Source organism: Budorcas taxicolor, chromosome 24 (genome assembly GCF_023091745.1).
Source record: "Budorcas taxicolor isolate Tak-1 chromosome 24, Takin1.1, whole genome shotgun sequence".
Taxonomy (NCBI): Eukaryota; Metazoa; Chordata; class Mammalia; order Artiodactyla; family Bovidae; genus Budorcas; species Budorcas taxicolor.
This window is the reverse complement of record NC_068933.1, coordinates 15229435-15248082: the sequence shown is the minus strand read 5'-3', so window position 1 is coordinate 15248082 and position 18648 is coordinate 15229435. Positions and strand designations below refer to the sequence as shown.

The 18648-nt window shown below is 37.6% G+C and overlaps 1 protein-coding gene across 1 annotated transcript in view; it reads left to right on the top strand.

The window, feature by feature from the left end:
* The window catches only part of SORBS2 (sorbin and SH3 domain containing 2), a 94417-nt gene that overhangs the window by 50729 nt on the left and 25040 nt on the right, over positions 1–18648 (top strand). The window contains exons 15-18 of the mRNA XM_052661278.1: positions 1271–2851; positions 5054–5142; positions 6516–6562; positions 18142–18256. Coding sequence (XP_052517238.1) covers positions 1271–2851; positions 5054–5142; positions 6516–6562; positions 18142–18256 — 1832 coding nt within the window. The remainder of the gene's footprint in view (positions 1–1270; positions 2852–5053; positions 5143–6515; positions 6563–18141; positions 18257–18648) is intronic.

Sequence of the window (18648 nt, the reverse complement as noted above, 5' to 3'; positions counted from 1 at the left end):
GTCCCTTTCAATACACCATTCCTCAATTATCAGAAGTCCCTTTCAATACACCATTCCTCAATTATCAGAAGTCCCTTTCAATACACCATTCCTCAATTATCAGAAGCTTACCAGATTCTACTGATTTATACAAACAAATATCCTAAAGAGACCAATAGGTCATGAAATGCCATTGACTCACTATGCTTGGATCCCTCCAAAAAGTTAAAAGGATTCTTTCTGATTACTTTAGATCTTTGCTTTTATCCTAGGGGGGCTGTTAACTTCCTTTCCCAAATACTACATAGCTACTTAATGTGTTTATGTACTTTTGAATAATTTGGGGAAGGCAGGAGCTGTCAACAGAGGTATTTTCTTCCACTAGGCTTATTTTTAAGAACATCAGATGTAATGTGGTCTGTCATTTATTAATTAGATCAGCAACACAAAAGAAAAGACTATTTCCATAAGTACTATTTCCATCAGGGTTAGCTCTACATTATTATACTGCAAATGATTTTTTAAAAAGACCTTTCCTGGAAAAAAGCAAATGCATTTATCTCTGATCAAAGTTTCATAATACATCCAGTTATCCTTTTGGGAACCTGCTAATAAGAGGTTGAAGGTAGAGAAATCAAAGAGGTAAATTTGTTTGTTTAAAAAGGTGCTAGTTGGTTTATTTCTTAGAAAAATATTAACAGCAGTAGTTCACAGCAACTGAACTTAATTTTGCAATTCTGGAAAATATTCTGTCTTATAGCTTTTTCTATATAATGCCCATGAAAAATTATTTGATATCATTACTGGTGTATTAATTAAATGTAAACGTATAAGTTACTCTTTATGTCCGTATTATTATAAATCAAATAAGACTCAAATTCTGATCCTATTAAGATGATTAAATCTATAACATTTTTGGTATTAATTACAAAACCTTTAAATCACTACCAGGTCATGCTATTGGCTTACAAGGTACTATTAGATTTTTGACATACCATATTCACAGAAAGATGGATGAAGTACGCAATGGAAATAAATATATTTAGCAATACCAGTTACTTTTCATACACGGTTTGGTTAACTATTGTCTGCAAAGCTATGCTTATTGCTTTAGAATTAGACTTTTTTCTGTAAGTTAAAGCTACATCTATGACGTTCGGTGTCTGGATTGAACCCCACTAACTGCTTTCTCTTTGCTGTGCTGTCTGATGCTAACTGACATGCTGTCCTCTTTACGAGCCTTTTAACTTCTCCAACGTCTCTCTTCCACCACGCTGCCTTGGACTAAAAGGTGGGGACGATAGCCAAACGTGTCCATCCCTTTGCAGTTTCTCAGGGCTCAATGGCCACCGCTCCCACGAGTTAGATTACTGTAATACATACAGACAGCATCTGGATGTCCCACAAGACTCGCAGAGGGCCATTACTTTCAAAAACGGCTGGCAGATGGCCCGGCAAAATGCAGAGGTCTGGAGCAGCACTGAAGAAACCGTCTCCCCCAAAATCAAATCCCGTAGTTGCGACGACCTTTTAAATGATGACTGCGACAGCTTGCCTGACCCGAAAACCAAGTCGGAAAGTATGGGTTCTCTGTTATGCGAGGAGGACCCCAAGGAGAGCTGCCCCGTGACGTGGGCTTCCCCCTACATCCAGGAGGGCCGCAGTAACGGCAGGTCAAGGCTCCGACACAGGTCGGCCCACGACGCCCCGGGCTTCCTAAAGATGTACAAGAAAATGCACCGCATCAACCGCAAGGATCTGATGAACTCCGAGGTCATCTGCTCCGTCAAGTCGAGAATAATGCAGTATGAGAAGGAACAGCAACACAAAGGGCTGCTCCACGGATGGAGCCAGTCCTCCACGGAGGAGGTGCCCAGGGACATGGTCCCCACCCGCATTTCTGAATTTGAAAAGCTGATTCAGAAGTCGAAGTCCATGCCAAATTTGGGAGATGAAATGTTATCTCCGGTAACCCTAGAGCCGCAACAGAATGGTTTATGTCCCCAAAGGCGGTTTTCCATTGAGTCTTTGCTGGAGGAAGAGAATCAAGGTAGACACCCTTCTCAGGTACCGCGAAGCTACAAGTCTAAAGCCCTGGTGCCCATCCACATTGAAGTCACCAGTGACGATCAACCGAGAACCCACGTGGAGTTTTCTGATAGTGACCAGGACGGAGTTGTGTCTGACCACAGTGATTACATTCACGTTGAAGGATCGTCCTTTTGCAGCGAGAGTGATTTTGATCACTTCTCTTTCACATCTTCTGAGAGTTTCTATGGATCCAGCCACCATCATCACCACCATCACCACCACCATCACCGGCACCTCATCAGCTCCTGCAAAGGCAGATGCCCTGCCTCCTACACTCGATTTACCACGATGTTAAAACACGAAAGAGCCAAACATGAAAACATTGATGAGCCCAGAAGACAAGAAATGGACCCTGGCCTTTCTAAATTGGCATTTCTAGTCAGTCCTGTGCCTTTCCGGAGGAAAAAAAATTCAACTCCCAAAAAACAGATGGAAAAGGCAAAATGTAAGACGTCTGTGTTTGAGGCTCTGGACTCTGCCCTTAAAGACATTTGTGACCAAATTAAGGCTGAAAAGAGAAGGGGAAGTTTGCCAGATAACAGTATATTGCACCGTCTTATCAGTGAACTGCTGCCAGATATTCCTGAAAGGAATTCATCGCTCAAAGCCCTAAAAAGGAGCCCCATGCACCAGCCTTTTCACCCACTGCCTCAAGAAGGTGCTATTCATTGTCCGTCGTACCAGAACGATTGTGGGAGAATGCCTCACAGTGCCTCCTTCCAAGACGACACCAACAACAACTACCACCACCAAGATCACACCAGTGCACTGCACCTCCAAGGTGGACCAACTTTTCTTTCCTTTTCCTTGTGGTTCACATACACACCCTCCAGTTCTTTCATGCTTCATCCCTACATCTCATCATTCTTGAGCGGTGACCACCTGAATTCATTATGTGTTGTGAAGCAAATGCTTGTTGTACAAACATCTTACCAAATAGTTCTCATTTGTTCCTGGGATATGTGGACTTGATGTGTGGCTTAAAGTGATCACAAAAATTTACTCATTCAGAATCAAAAGGGATAAACAGTTTTGCAGCTTGTTGTTGGGGTTGAGATAACTGTTACATAGAAATGACAAATTAAACTTATTTTACCAGTTTATAAGAATTTCAAGACAAATCATAATTGAATATCAGTATCCTTAAGAAACTGACAACTTTGCATTAACTCTTTTTTGTTGTGTAAAATGAATCAAAATCACTAGTTTAACATCTTTTCCTTGATTCTATTAACTTTCTAGTCATTCGCCCAATAAATAAATTTGCTTACATTCTATATAGAAGATAAAAAATTAGCACACTTAGGAAGCAAAACCAAAATATGTAATGTAGTAATTGATGGGCAATAAACAGATTAAATAGGACTTGTTTAATAACTTTCTTCTTTTAAAAGATACAACTGATAAAATTTTTGTGAATATATCTTTAAGCTGTATATGTAAAAGTCATATTTCCATCAGTCATTTATTCATTTTCTCTTCCTCTCCATTATTTAACTTATTTTCTATTTCTGCTAAAACAATCCTGTACTGACATTTGAATTAGATTATTTAGGATAAAAGTGACTCTCAACTTCATTTTCATAGATTTCTTAAAGTGGAACACAAGGACAAATACAGAGGACATCTTTTCAGGTATACATTACTGGAAAACACAGGATGTTTGATATTTTTATCCAATCCTTTTCATTAATGCTTAAAGTGCATTTGTTTACTGTGTAAACTTTAAAAAGCTGGAATGAATTTTCCAGGCTGAAACTTGGATTGTTCACAGAATTTTTTATGCACTAGACATTCCAAAGTGCTTTACACACATTTTCTATGTAACACGGCATAAACCTAGATGATAGATATTATTGTAAGCACTGTTTTACAGATGAGGAAATTAATACACAAAGAGGACAAGAAATCTGACCAAAGTCACACAATGAGTAGGTAGCAGAAACAAGATTCAAATTCATGCAATTCAGAATTTGAGCACAGAATGTATAACCCAACTGTTAGTAACTATTGCACAAATTTTCTTATCTTATTAGTATTTGTTTGTTTTCATTTATACCATATGACATGCTTCAAAAACAGTAAATTTACATTTTTAAAATCAAAGTCAACAGCTTGAAATTTTCACTGATTGAGACTTGTCACAATGGAATGTTTTCATAAATTATCTACCTTTCCCAGTTATTCAATATCATTTACATGTCCACATATAAAAGCATAAGATAGATACTTGCATCTTTATTTTATAATGCAATTAACTGTGTATATTTTGTTTTAAGGCAAACAAAAACAATGCAACAGTTCATAAGCCATTGGCCACCAGCACGACACTTTCTGTTTAGAAAACTTTTATCCTTTTGTTTCTTGGGATAAATATTCACTTTCTAATCAGATAGTTGGAACACAAAGGAAGCAAATAGATGATGGCCTATTAAGCCTTAAGCCTTAAGATGTCATCTTCAGACTCAGTAAGTCATTAAACACAGAGAGAGAGAAGAAAATGGTCACGATGTAGTTCTGCCATCATATTTTTTTGTTTTTCATTACTACATCCTTAAATTGTTCCATAACACGCTTCAGTTTTTATAAACGGTTGCTCCCATCTTCATCTTCTATAGGCTCTATCATAGTAATTATAAACTGGTGGCAAAAAGAACAGCAAGTATTACATCTTTGAGATGAAAAATCCCTGTAACTTTGAATTACCTATAGTTGGTGCTGCAGCATAATTATATCAGCAGTGTAACAATTAAACCTTTATATTTATAATACTTCTGAAATCTTGGATTCTTTTCCTCTAAAAGTGCTCTCTTTTGTGTCTTATATCACATCTTTGTAATTACCTATGAGTTTTAGGCCTGTGTTTTCCATTGTGGTGTCTTTCCACATTTGAAGGGGAATATAGTTGCCACCAGGGAAAATGGCTAATCAAGTCTGCTTTTGATTATGTGGATACTCACTCTGGCCCTGTCCTTTCCAACAGACCATGAGTCCCCTAGGAGTTACTCGGCCACACTGACTGATCTTGGAAGGACCGCACCCAGGGAAAGAAGAGGAACTCCAGAAAAAGAGGTAGTCTGCTTAGTGGCACTTGAGTCTTTTTCAACAATATACTTGAGAAAGCATTTGCCAGCTGAAGTTAGTGTAAAACCAGTTAAGAGCCCTGATTAAAAACATTAAAGTGTTGATGGAGAAACTAGAAATTAGTTTTCCCTGGAGCCCAAGCAAAAGATTTGAAGCCACGGCATTCTAACCTGAGCAGCACGTCTCCCCCAGTTGTAGTCCAGTTTTGAGAGTGACTCTCTGAGTCTTGACCTGACCTATAGATTAATAGCTTTGTCTGAAACAGTCTTGAGCTGGGCCACCCCTTGGAGGAAGAAAGCTTTCCCTATCGAGATTTCTGGCCCAGCGATGAAGGGGACGGTCCTATCAGCTGTGCTGCAAATCAGTACAAATTCCATGGAAATAATTTTTGCTGCCCTGCTTTTATTGGGGAGGATCCCTGAAAAAAACCCCGCTGTTTCTGGGAACCCCCAGCCTGCTGGCTCTTGTCCGTGGTCCTGAGCCAGGACTGATGGTCTGGCTTGTACTATCTTGGAGCCGTGAAGGTTTGATAAAAACAGAAGGCTAGTCCTGGACTGTCAGCCACTCCAGAAAGTTCTCTACCAGTGTCTAACACAGTCCAGTGCCTGTGGATCCAGGATCCAAAGCCAGGAATGATCCAGGATGCCCAAAGTCCACCAGAGTCTCAGGGAAAGAGCGGTGAGAGGATGGTTGGCACCAGAAAGGAAGAGCTCAGGTATGTAGCTACAGGTGCGCCAGGCAGATCTGTGGGCCCCAGAGCTCGAGTGTGGGCTCGTGTCGAATCTGGTCAGGACTCAAAGACGAGCAGCTGGTTTACTGGGTGCTGAAGCGTTCCTGAACTCCCCAGGGAATACAAAATGACCAAGTCCATGCTTTTGGCCACTAACTAGCCTCTCCATGATAACTAGGCTATATTTCTTTGCTACTATGTTAACAAGTGTTTGGTAAAAGGAGTAATGACTTCCTTCGTGACTTTTTCCAGTCCTTTAATTATGGCTCAGAAGCTGTGTCAATACTTAGGACACAGAACAATTGATCTTCCACAGTTATCCCAGGAAAAGCCAAAATTATACATAGGACCAAATCCTCTGCAGGCATTTTATTCCCCTTTCATGGCATACATTTACCTTAGTCCCTAAGATGAAATGTGATATTCAATAATTATGGTGAATAGGTCATCTGTTATAGTTTAACTATCTAAAAAGAACCAATTGATTTGCTTATAAATTGCATATATGATTTACATTGTATATGTTTAATCAATCCTTCAAGTTTCATTTCTCTTTAATTCATTTGAAACTGATTTTTTAATAGGAAATCCAAAATTTTAAGTTAGCATCAACCATTTCCTTCCTTTTCAGAAACTGCCTGCAAAAGCTGTTTACGATTTTAAGGCTCAGACATCCAAGTAAGTATAAGCATTCATCATATGATTTAAGTTGACTTTACATACATAAATAATACTTTAAAAGACAAATATTGCACTGTGATGTTTTACAAATAAGACCTAGTTCCCAATTCAGCAATCAACTCTAATTAAATGGTTCCTTTTGAATTAATTGGGATGTGGGCGTAATTTTATTTTCATATTGAGTTTCATTGAGAAACATTGAGTTTTAAATTACACTAAATATGTTCGAGCACAATGAGTTCAAAAGGATACGAAAAACAAAATGAAATTAGGATCTTTGTTTCTAGAATTTTCATGTCAAGAATGAAGTAAAAATAAAGTGTTGGGGAGTAATTAACACTTAGAGAATTTGATAACATTTATTTATCCAACTATATCAAGGATAGTTTGTGGTTAAAGACTATAACTGTGTACAAAGACTCCAATAGTAAAAATCTCCATTTCTCAATACTCAGAGCTTAAAGACTCTGAGTACATTTTTATCCTGTGCCATTTTTTTTTTTTCAAGAGGTTAACATTTTACCTATTTATTTGGCCACAGTGAGGGTCATGTGGGATCTTAGTTCCTCAACCAAGGATCCAAACTTTCACCCTCCACAGTGGAAGCATGGAGATGGAGTCTTAACCACTGGACTCCCAGGGAATTCCCTATTCTGTGGTCTTTAATGTTGGTATTTTCACAACACAAATTGTGTTGGAATTTTTCACTTTTTTTTTTTTTTTAGGAACTTGTTCATCAGATCTGCACATGGTTAGGGAAAGCTAATAGTAAGCACATGAGGAGGTTTAAATAGGAGCAAGATTTCCAGCTCTGTTAGGGTCCATGTCACATGCCTAACTTAAGAAACTTTGGTCTCCAATAGAATTCAAGATACTGGCATTAAATTACACTATGTCATTTAGATGGAATATATATAATAGCCAAAGCATTTGTTCATAGAAATGCATATTATATGAATTAATAGTTAAAGAATCCATCTCTGGCAGAAGACATATAAACAATAAAACCACTCAAAATTTGGGAATGAATAAGAAAATGCTATTTAGAGGTGAAAATGTTGAACATGACTTAAATCTGGGGTTAAAAAAAATTCCAAAAGAAAGCTTACAACCTTTTTTTTGATGAGAGAAGTAACATCTGCCCTGTTTCCACTGCTATTCTTCGGATGTAGTGTGATCACTCATACAAGGCATGTCAGTTTTATAAAATAATGATTTAAAACGTGTAAGTTTCATTGCTTATTTATGACAACCAAATGTGTCCTTAGATGTGTGAAGCCCTGAGGAATGACAGGATGTATAACATATGCTAAGGGCTCAGAAGCTTTTTGAGAAATCTTCACTAGAAACAAGCATCGAAAGATAGATGAGGTGCAATGCAGAGGAAAGGCGTTTGTGGTGTCGATTGTGTCAGTGGATTTCACCTGCTCCAGGTGCCAAGCCCCTCACCCTCCTCCATGGCCATGTCCTCATGAATGTGTGAGCGTGGCAAAGGTTCGGAGAAACCCACTCTCCCACACACTGCCCACGGGAGTGTATATGACACAGTTGTTCTCAAGGGCACCTGCACTACCCCCACTTTCACAAGGTCTTCCTCAACCAACGAAATCTAATTGTATTATACGCCTTTAGAGAAGTGGAGTGAGTAATCGCCCATGGAAGCCATCCCATAACTTTCAGTTCAGTTCAGTCTTTCAGTCGTGTCTGACTCTTTGCAATCCCATGCACTGCAGCACTCCAGGCCTCCCTGTCCATCACCAACTCGGAGGTTACTGAAACTCACATCTATTGAGTTGGTGATGCCAACCAACCATCTCATCCTCTGTTGTCCCCTTCTCCTCCTGCCTTCAATCTTTCCCAGCATCAGGGTCTTTTCAAATGAGTCAGTTCTTCACATCAGGTGGCCAAAGTGTTGGAGTTTCAGCTTCAACATCAGTCCTTCCAGTGAATATTCAGGACTGATTTCCTTTAGAATGGACTGGTTGTATCTCCTTGCAGTCCAAAGGACTCTCAAGAGTCTTCTCCAACACCACAGCTCAAAAGCATCAATTCTTCAGCACTCAGCTTTCTTTATAGTCCAACTCTCACATCCATACATGACTACTGGAAAAATCATAGCCTTGACTAGATGTACCTTTGTTGGCAAAGTAATGTTTCTGCTTTTTAATATGCTGTCTAGGTTGGTCATAACTTTCCTTCCAAGGAGTAAGCCTCTTTTAATTTCATGGCTGCAGTCATCATCTGCCGTGATTTTGGAGCCCAAGAAAATAAAGCCTTTCACTGTTTCCACTGTTCCCCATCTATGTCCCCATCTGGTCCCATGACGTGATGGGACCAGATGCCATGATCTTAGTTTTCTGAATGTTGAGTTTTAAGTCAACTTTTTTCACTCTCCTCTGTCACTTTCATCAAGAGGCTCTTTAGTTCTCCTTCGCTTTCTGCCATAAGGGTGGTGTCATCTGCATATCTGAGGTTATTGATATTTCTCCTGGCAATCTTGATTCCAGCTTGTGTTTCTTCCAGTCCAGCGTTTCTCATGATGTACTCTGCATAGAAGTTAAATAAGCAGGGTGACAATATACAGCACTGACATACTCCTTTTCCTATTTGGAACCAGTCTGTTGTTCCATATCCAGTTCTAACTGTTGCTTCTTGACCTGCATACGAAGCAGGTCAAGTGGTCTGGTATTCCCATCTCTTTAAAAATTTTCCACAGTTTGTTGTGGTCCACACAATCAAAGGCTTTGGCATAGTCAATAAAGCAGAAGTAGATATTTTTCTGGAATTCGATTGCTTTTTCAATGATCCAATGGATGTTGGCAAGTTGATCTCTGGTTCCTCTGCCTTTTCTAAATCCAGCTTGAACATCTGGAAGTTCATGATTCACATACTGTTGAAGCCTGGCTTGGAGAATTTTGAGCATTGCTTTACTAGTGTGTGAGATAAGTGCAACTGTGCAGTAGTTTGAGCATTCCTTGGCATTGCCTTTCTTTTGAATGGAAATGAAAACTGACCTTTTTCAGTCCTGTGGCCACTGCTGAGTGTTCTAAATTTGCTGGCATGTTAAGTGTAGCACTTTCACAGCATCATCTTTTAGGATTTGAAATAGCTCAACTAGAATTCCATCACCTCCACTAACTTTGTTTGTAGTGATGCTTCCTAAGGCCCACTTGACTTCACATTCCAGAATGTCTGGATCTCACCATCGTGATTCTCTGGGTTGTAAAGATCTTTTTTGTATAGTTCTTCTGTATATTCTTGCCACCTCTTCTTAAGGTGGCATATCTTCACCATATCTTCTGCTTCTGTTAGGTCCATACCATTTCTGTCCTTTATTGAGCCCATCTCTGCATGAAATGTTCCCTTGGTATCTCTAATTTTCTTGAAGAGATCCTTAGACTTTCCCATTCTTTAGTAAGAAAAAAAAATTGTTTCCCTCATAGTATCAATAAATTTACCTGATTGCAGCTTAATCACCTTCCTCTCTTTCTATACTCAGGAAATGTAAAAGAGTGGTTATGCATCACCCCCAATGTAGTTACATACCTGACACCAAAATTATGGTCGTGGATGACTCATACAGCTTGAAAAAAAAGGCTCACACATCCAGACAGCTCTGAAAGTTTCAGGAGGACTGGCCACATTGTGAAGTCATTTCAACCATGAGCTAGATGTGAGGATTAGCAGACATCTGGCCCAGAGGTCCTTGAAATCTAGTCCTATCCAAACTATCCATGAGTGTGTTTGTCCATGCCAAATGGTTTTGGACAGGAGCACGTATCAAGGACCTTTTGGCAGAAACCAAATGTCTTACAGACATTCTGGGCAGGATAAAATGTCCTGCAAGAAATGTGAGTACTTCTTGTGCCTAACAACAAACAAGAGACAGATATTTGTTTGAAATAATTATCTGTTTTAAATGCTTTTTTTTTTTTTTTTTACTGAATACATAATGTCTAGATTGTTAACTAGAAAAAAGAGATAAAATGCTATTCCCAAAGGTTGTCAATGGCCACTATTCAAAGGTGGTGGGGGTTGGGGGTGGAATAAACTTATCAAAATGAGACTTCTAGGAAGATGAGCCTCCTATGCCATGAGAACAAGCCCTGAGCCTTTGGAGCAGGAGCACTGATTCCAAGACCCTAGACTACCAGAGAACTAACCATAGGGAATATCAAATAGTGAGAACTCACGCAAAGGAAACCACTTGGATACAAGACCCGGCATCACCCAAACACCAGTAGCACTCTGTGCAGGACACCTCATCTAAACAACAAACAAAAATACAAACCCAATCATCAGCAGACAAGATTACTACCTCACTCAGTGTTGCCCATCAGAGGAAAAACAAACAAAAACTCAGCACAAATCTCACCCTATAGGAAGAGTGAGATACTTACACAAACCACTGGACAAAACTTAGGAGGGTAGAAACCAAAAGGAAGAAAGAATTCAACCGTGAAGCCTGGGAAAAGGAGACCTCAAATGCAGTAAGTTTAAAAAAATAATGAAAAGGCAGAGAAATACTACACAAATGAAGGAACAAACTAGAAACACAAGTCTAAATAAATGAAGAGGAAATAGGCAAACTACCTGAAAATGAATTCAGAATAATGACAGTAAAGATGATCAAAAACCTTGAGAACAAAATGTAGGAAATGCAAGAATCAATTAACAAAGACCTAGAAGAATTAAAGAATAAACATACAGAGACAAACAACACAATTACTGAAATTAAAAAATACTGTAAAAGGAATCAATAGCAGAATATCTGAAGCAAAAGAACAAATCAGTGAGCTGGAAGATAAAATGGTAGAAGTAACTTCTGAAGAGCAGAATAAAGTAAAAAGAATAAAAAGAACTGAGGATAGTCTCAGAGACCTCGGGATAATATCAAATGCACCAACATTCGAATTATATGGGTCCCAGAAGAAGAAGAGAAAAAGAAAGGGTATGAGAAAATTTTTGAAGGGATTATAGTTGAAAATTTCCCCAACATGGAAAAGGCAATAGTCAATCAACTCCAAGAGGCACAAAGATTCTCATACAGGATAAACCCAAGGAGAAACACACCAAGACACATACTAATCAAATTAACAAAGAGTAAACACAAAGAAAGAATATTAAAAGCAGCAAAGGAGAAGCAACAAGTAACATACAAGGGAAACGCCATACACTTAACAGCTGATCTTTCAGCAGAAACTCTGCAGGCCAGAAGGGAATGGCAGGATATATTTAAAGTACTGAAAGGGAAAAATCTACAACCAAGAATATTGTACCTGGCAAGGATCTCATTCAAAATTGATGGAGAAATAAAAAGCTTTTCCGACCAGCAAAAGTTAAGAGAATTCAGTACCACCAAACCAGCTTTACAACAAATGTTAAAGAGACTTACATAGTCAAGAAATACAACAGATGAAAAAATATCTACAAAAATCAACCCCAAACAATTAAGAAAATGACAGTAGGAACATATATATCAATAATTACTTTAAATGTAAATGGATTAAATGCTCCAACCAAAAGACACAAACTGGTTGAATGGATACAAAAACGAGATCCATATATATGCTGTCTATGAGAAACCCACTTCAGACTTAAAGACACGTATAGACTGAAAATGAGAGGATGGGAAAGTATATTCCATACAAATGGGAAGCAAAAGAAAGCTGGAGTAGCAATCCTCATATCAGACAAAATAGACCTTAAAGAATATTACAAGAGATAAGGAAGGACACTACATAATGATCAAGGGATCAATCCAAGAGGAAGACATAACAATTGTAAATATCTATGCAACCTACATAGGAGCACCTTAATACATAAGACAAACACTAACAGACATAAAAGGAGAAGTTGACAGTAACACAATAATAGTAGGAGACTTTAACGCCCCACTCACACCAATGGACAGATCATCAAAACAGAAAAGTAATAAAGAAACACAAGTCTTAAATGATACATTAGATGAGATGGATCTCATTGATATCTTCAGGACATTCCATCCAAATGCAGAAGAATATACCTTCTTCTCAAGTGCACATGGAATATTCTCCAGGATAGACCACATCTTGGGTCACAAATCAAACCTCAGTAAATTTAAGAAAATTGAAATCATATCAAGAATCTTCTCTAACCACAATGCTATGAGACTAGATATCAATTACAAGAAAAAACCTGTAAGAAACACAAACACATGGAGATTAAACAACACGTTTCTACATAACCAATAGGTTACTGAAGAAATCAAAAGGAAAATCAAAAAATTTCTAGAAACAAATGACAATGGAAACACAACTCAAAACCTATGGGATGTCCCAAAAGCGTTATAAGAGGGAAGTTTATAGCAATATGATCCTACCTCAAGACACAAGAAAAACAACCTCACTTTACACCTAAAACAACTGGAAAAGGAGAATAAAAAATCCCCAAAATTAGCAAAAGGAAAGAAATCATAAAGATCTGAGCAGAAATAAATAAAAAATAAATGAAAGAAACAATAGTAAAGATTAATAAAACTAAAAGCTGGTTCTTTGAGAAGATAAACAAAATTGACAAAACTTTAGCCAGACTCATCAAGAAAAAAAGAGAGAAGAATCAAATCAACAGAATTAGAAATGAAAAAGGAGAGGTTACAACAGACAATGCAGAAATACAAAGGACTTTAAGAGACTATTATGAACAAGTATATGGCAATAAAATGGATAACCTGGAAGGAATGTACAGATTGTTATAAAAGTTCAATGTTCCAAGACTGAACCAAGAAGAAATAGAATTATGAACAACCCAATTACAAGCTCTGAAATTGAGGCTGTGATCAAAAATCTCCCAAAAAACAAAAGCCCAGGACCAGATGGCTTCACAGGAGAAGTCTATCAAACCTTTAGAGAAGAGCTAATGCTTATCCTTCTAAAACTCTTTCAAAAAATTGTAGAGGAAGGAACACTTCCAAATTCATTCCATGAGGCCACCATCACCCTGATAACAAAACCAGACAAAGACAACACAGAAAAAGAAAACTACAGGCCAATATCACTGATGAACACAGATGCGAAAATCCTCAGCAAAATTTTAGCGAACAGAATTCAGCAACATATCAAAAAGCTCATACTCCATGATCTAGTTGGGTTTATTCCAGGAATGAAAAGATTCTTCAATATACACAAACAAATCAATATGATATACTATATTAAACTGAAAAATAAAAATCATATGATCATCTCAATAGATGCAGAAAAGACTTTGATGAAATTTAGCACCCATTTATGATTAAAACTGTTCAAAAAATGGGCATAGAAGGAACCTACCTCAACATAGTAAAGACCATAGGCCTACAGCAAACATTATTCTCAATGGCAAAAAACTGAAAGCACTCCTCCTAAGATCAGGAACAAGACAAGGGTGTCCACTTTCACCACTATTATTCAACATAGTTCTGGAGGTCCTAGCTACAGCAATCAGAGAAGAAAAAGAAATAAAAAGGAGTCCAGATTAGAAAAGAAGTAAAGCTCTCACTGTTTGCAGATGACATGATATTGTACATAGAAAACCCTAAAGATAGTATCAGAAAATTACTATTAGTGAATTTAGCAAAGTTGCAAGATATAAAATCAATACACAGAAATCACTTGTATTTCTATATACTAACAATGAAAAATCAAAAAGAAATTAAGAGATCAATCCCATTCACTACTGCAACAAAAATAATTAAGCATCTAGGAATAAACTTACCTAAGGAGACAAAAGAACTGTACACAGAAAATTATAAGATGCTAATGAAAGAAATCAAAGACAACATAAACAGGTGAAGAGGTATTCCATGTTCCTGGGTAGGAAGAATCAATATTGTGAAAATGACTATACTACCAAATGCAATCTATAGATTCAATGCTATCCCTATCAAATTACCAATGGCATTTTTCACAGAACTAGAACAAAAAAATTTCACAATTCATATGGAAACACAAAAGACCCCAAATAGCCAAAGCAGTCTTGAGAAAGAAGAATGGAGCTGAAGGAATCAACCCTCTTGACTTCATATTATACTACAAAGCTACAGTCATTAAGACAGTATGCTACTGGCAAAAAAAAAAAAAACAGAAATGTAGACCAATGGAACAAGATAGAAAGCCCAGAAATAAACCCATGTGCCTATGGGTACCTTATTTTTCACAAAGGAGGCAAGAATATACAAAGGGGCAAAGACAGCGTCTTCAATAAACAGTGCTGGAAAAACAGGACAGCTACATGTAAACGAATGAAATTAGAACACTTCCTAACACCATACACAAAGATAAACTCAAAATAGATCAAAGACCTAAATGTAAGACCAGAAACTATAAAGCTCTTAGAGGAAAACATAGGCAGAACATTTGATGACATAAATCAAAGCAAGATCCTCTATGATCCACCTCTTAGAGTAACGGAAATAAAAACAAACAAGTGAGACCTGATTAAACTTAAAAGCTGTTGCACCACAAAGGAAACGATAAGCAAGGTGAAAAGACAACCCTCAGAATGGGAGAAAATAATAGCAAATGAAACAACTGACAAAGCATTAATTTTGTAAATATACAAGCAGCTAATACAACTCAATGGCAGAAAAACAAACAACCCAATCAAAAAGTGGAAAAAAGACCTAAACAGACATTTCTCCAAAGAAGACATACAGATGGCTAGCAAACACATGAAAAGATGCTCAACGTTGCTCATTATTAGAGAAATGCAAATCAAAGCTACAATGAGATATCACCTCACACTGGTCAGAACGGCCATCATCAAAAAGTATACAAACAATAGATGCTGGAGAGGGTGTGGAGGAAAGAGAATGCTCTTGCACTGTTGCTGGGAATGTAAACTGATACAGCCACTATAGAAGACTGTATGGAGATTCCTTTAAAAACTAGGAATAAAGCCACCATATGACCCAGAAATTCTACTCCTAGGCATATACCCTGAGGAAAACAAAATTGAAAAAAACACATGTATCCCGTTGTTCATTGCAGTACGATTTACAATAGCTAGAACATGGAAGCAACCTAGATGTCCATCAACAGATGAATGGATAAAGAAGTGATGGTACATATACACAATGGAATATTACTCAGCCATAAAAAGGAACACATTTGAGTCAGTTCTGATGAGGTAGATGAACCTAGAACCTATTATACAGAGTGAAGTGAGTCAGAAAAAGAAAGATAAATATTGTATTCTAACACACATAGACTGGTAGGCTGCAGTCCATGGGGTCGCTAAGAGTCAGACACGACTGAGCGACTTCACTTTCCCTTTTCACTTTCATGCACTGGAGAAGGAAATGGCAACCCACTCCAGTGTTCTTGCCTGGAGAATCCCAGGGACGGGGGAGCCTGGTGGGCTGCCGTCTATGAAGTCGCACAGAGTCAGACACGACTGAAGTGACTTAGCAGCAGCAGCAGCAGCAGCAACACATATATATGGAATCTAGAAAAATGGTACTGAAAAACTTATTTACAGTGCAGCAGTGGAGAAACAGACATAGAGAATAGACTTATGGACATGGGGAGAGGGGAGGAGAGGGTGAGATGTATGGAAGGAGTAACATGGAAACTTACATTACCGTATGTAAAATAGTAGCCAATGGGAATTTGCTGTATGGCTCAGGAAACTCGAACAGGGGCTCTGTGTCAACCTAGAGGGGTGGGATATGGCGGGGGGAGATGGGAGGGAGGTTCAAAAGGGAAGGGAATATGTATAACTATGGATGATTCATGTTGAGGTTTGACAGAAAACAACGAAATTCTGTAAAGCAATTATCCTTCAAGAAAAAAATTAAAAAATGAGACTTCTAGAAATTCTAGCTCTGAGATGAGGTGAACGTAATTTTGAAAACTGAAAAGTGAGACCAGTGTCCTTTTTTCCCAGATGACTTGAAAAATTTAAGTACAAGTCTTCACACATAGAAAAGATATCTTTTCATATTAAAAAAAAAATGATTAGCTGTCTCTTAATTACTCTTTTTTTAAAGCTAAGCTTTCTGATCTCATTTCCAGATACAAAATGTACTTAGTATAAATAAAACTGTTGGATTATAAACATGAAAATACTTAGGTTTTTGTTTTCTATATTAGCCACATGCATAATGAGGGAAGAAGTACTGTGCTTGAATGTAAGGCTCTGTGAATCTTCTTTGCTTTTAGGGTTACTGAAAGTTTAACACACTTGCATTGTGAAGGTTTTAGCACTTCTAAATATGTGATAATTCTTTTTACTATGCAACTTTTTTCAGTTAATTCTTTTAATCAATGTGAAATATTCTACATTTACTATAAACCTCTCTGCATTATATACTCTGCACACATAAATGCTCCAACTCAAGATCCTGAACAAAACAACACAGAAGATTTGGGAGTGGGAAGGCAGATGTGTGGGACTGTGGGGCTCTTGACAAAAGATCTGAAATAAGTACCCTTCAACGAGAGATAATTGTGGAGGCAAAATAACACAGAGACACAATCACCTGGGAGATGAAGCCATGAAAACTAAAGCAGTGAGGGTGAGACTTTAGGCATGAATTATTCATGATGAGTAATGTCTTTATAACTTAAAATTAAACACCCCAGTCTACCTACTGTCTCGTTAGAAACAGCCAAAATGGAAAAGCATACTTAGTTTCTTGAAATTATTTTTATATTTAGAAAACAAAAAATATAAAGGAGGGTACAAGCAATCTGTGCTTGTCTTTGCACTTGAAACAAGTTTATCTTTGTGACCATAGTTCATAACACTTTACTGCATATTTGAAAGTTTCTAATAAATCTTAAAAGTTCTCATCATGAGAAAAAAACTGATAACTATACGGGTGACTGTTAACTTATTGTGATGGTCATTTTGAAATATATACAAATATTATGTTGTACATCCAAAACGAACATAATGTTCCACATCAATTATATTCCACTTTTTAAAAATGTTTCTCATTGTGCCTCATTGAAAAATCAAAGTATAAAATCTTTTCTGCTTCACAAGATAAAATCATTATCAAGATACTCTACTTAAATGCCTGTCAACCAGCTTCAAGGAACCACAAATAAAATTTTCTCTCATGTCGGCACTTGTGTGCTAAGGCGAAATGATATTGGACTCCTCATTGTAAGCTTGAGCTTACAGGAGGAGACAAAGAGAGAGAGAGAGAAGTAACTAACTAGCTAACTAACTTCAGGACAAATAAAAATCAGTGCAGAATGAACCCAGCATTATGGCAAGTGTCACAACTCTTCTCCCATAAACCAAAGACAAGATGGCAATCGTCTGTCCCCACCTTTGAAATTCATATTAATCTGCCTGTGATTTAAATCAGTCATGATGTTTATATTTGCTCTTTTTCAATCATTTCTAAAGTGATAATGTTTCAAATGAATTCTAAAAATCTTTCAAGGAGCATCCTTAGCTAACTGGGCTCAACAGATTTTTTTTTTTAATACTCGAAGTACATTAACCAGCCAAATGCAGATCCAGTGAGAATGCTGATCTGAAGAATAACTGCTGTACATCACAGAAAAAAAAAAAACAAAAACATTTAAATGTATCTCTTCCAGGGAGCTGTCATTTAAGAAAGGAGATACTGTCTACATCCTCAGGAAAATTGACCAAAACTGGTATGAGGGAGAGCATCACGGGAGAGTGGGCATTTTCCCAATCTCATATGTAGAGGTAAGCCCTTCCCCTTCCCCACTACGTGATTATTGTTTCTAGAGTCACCATGGGTCAAGAATAGATAACTGCTTTGCAAATAAGTTCATCTGTACCGTTGTTCTAGACTCCACAGTTATGAGTTAATATACAATATCTGTTTTTCTCTTTCTTACCTCACTCTATATGACCATCTCTAGGACCATCCACGTCTCCACAAATGACCAGTTTCATTCATTTTTGTGGCTGAGTAATATTCCATTATACATGCACCACATGTTCTTTATCCATTCCTCTGCTGATGGACATTTAAGTTGTTTCCATGTCCTGGCTATTGTAAATAGTATTGCTATGAATATTAGGGTGCACGTATCCTTTTGAATTATGGTTTTCTCTGGGTATATCACCAGGAC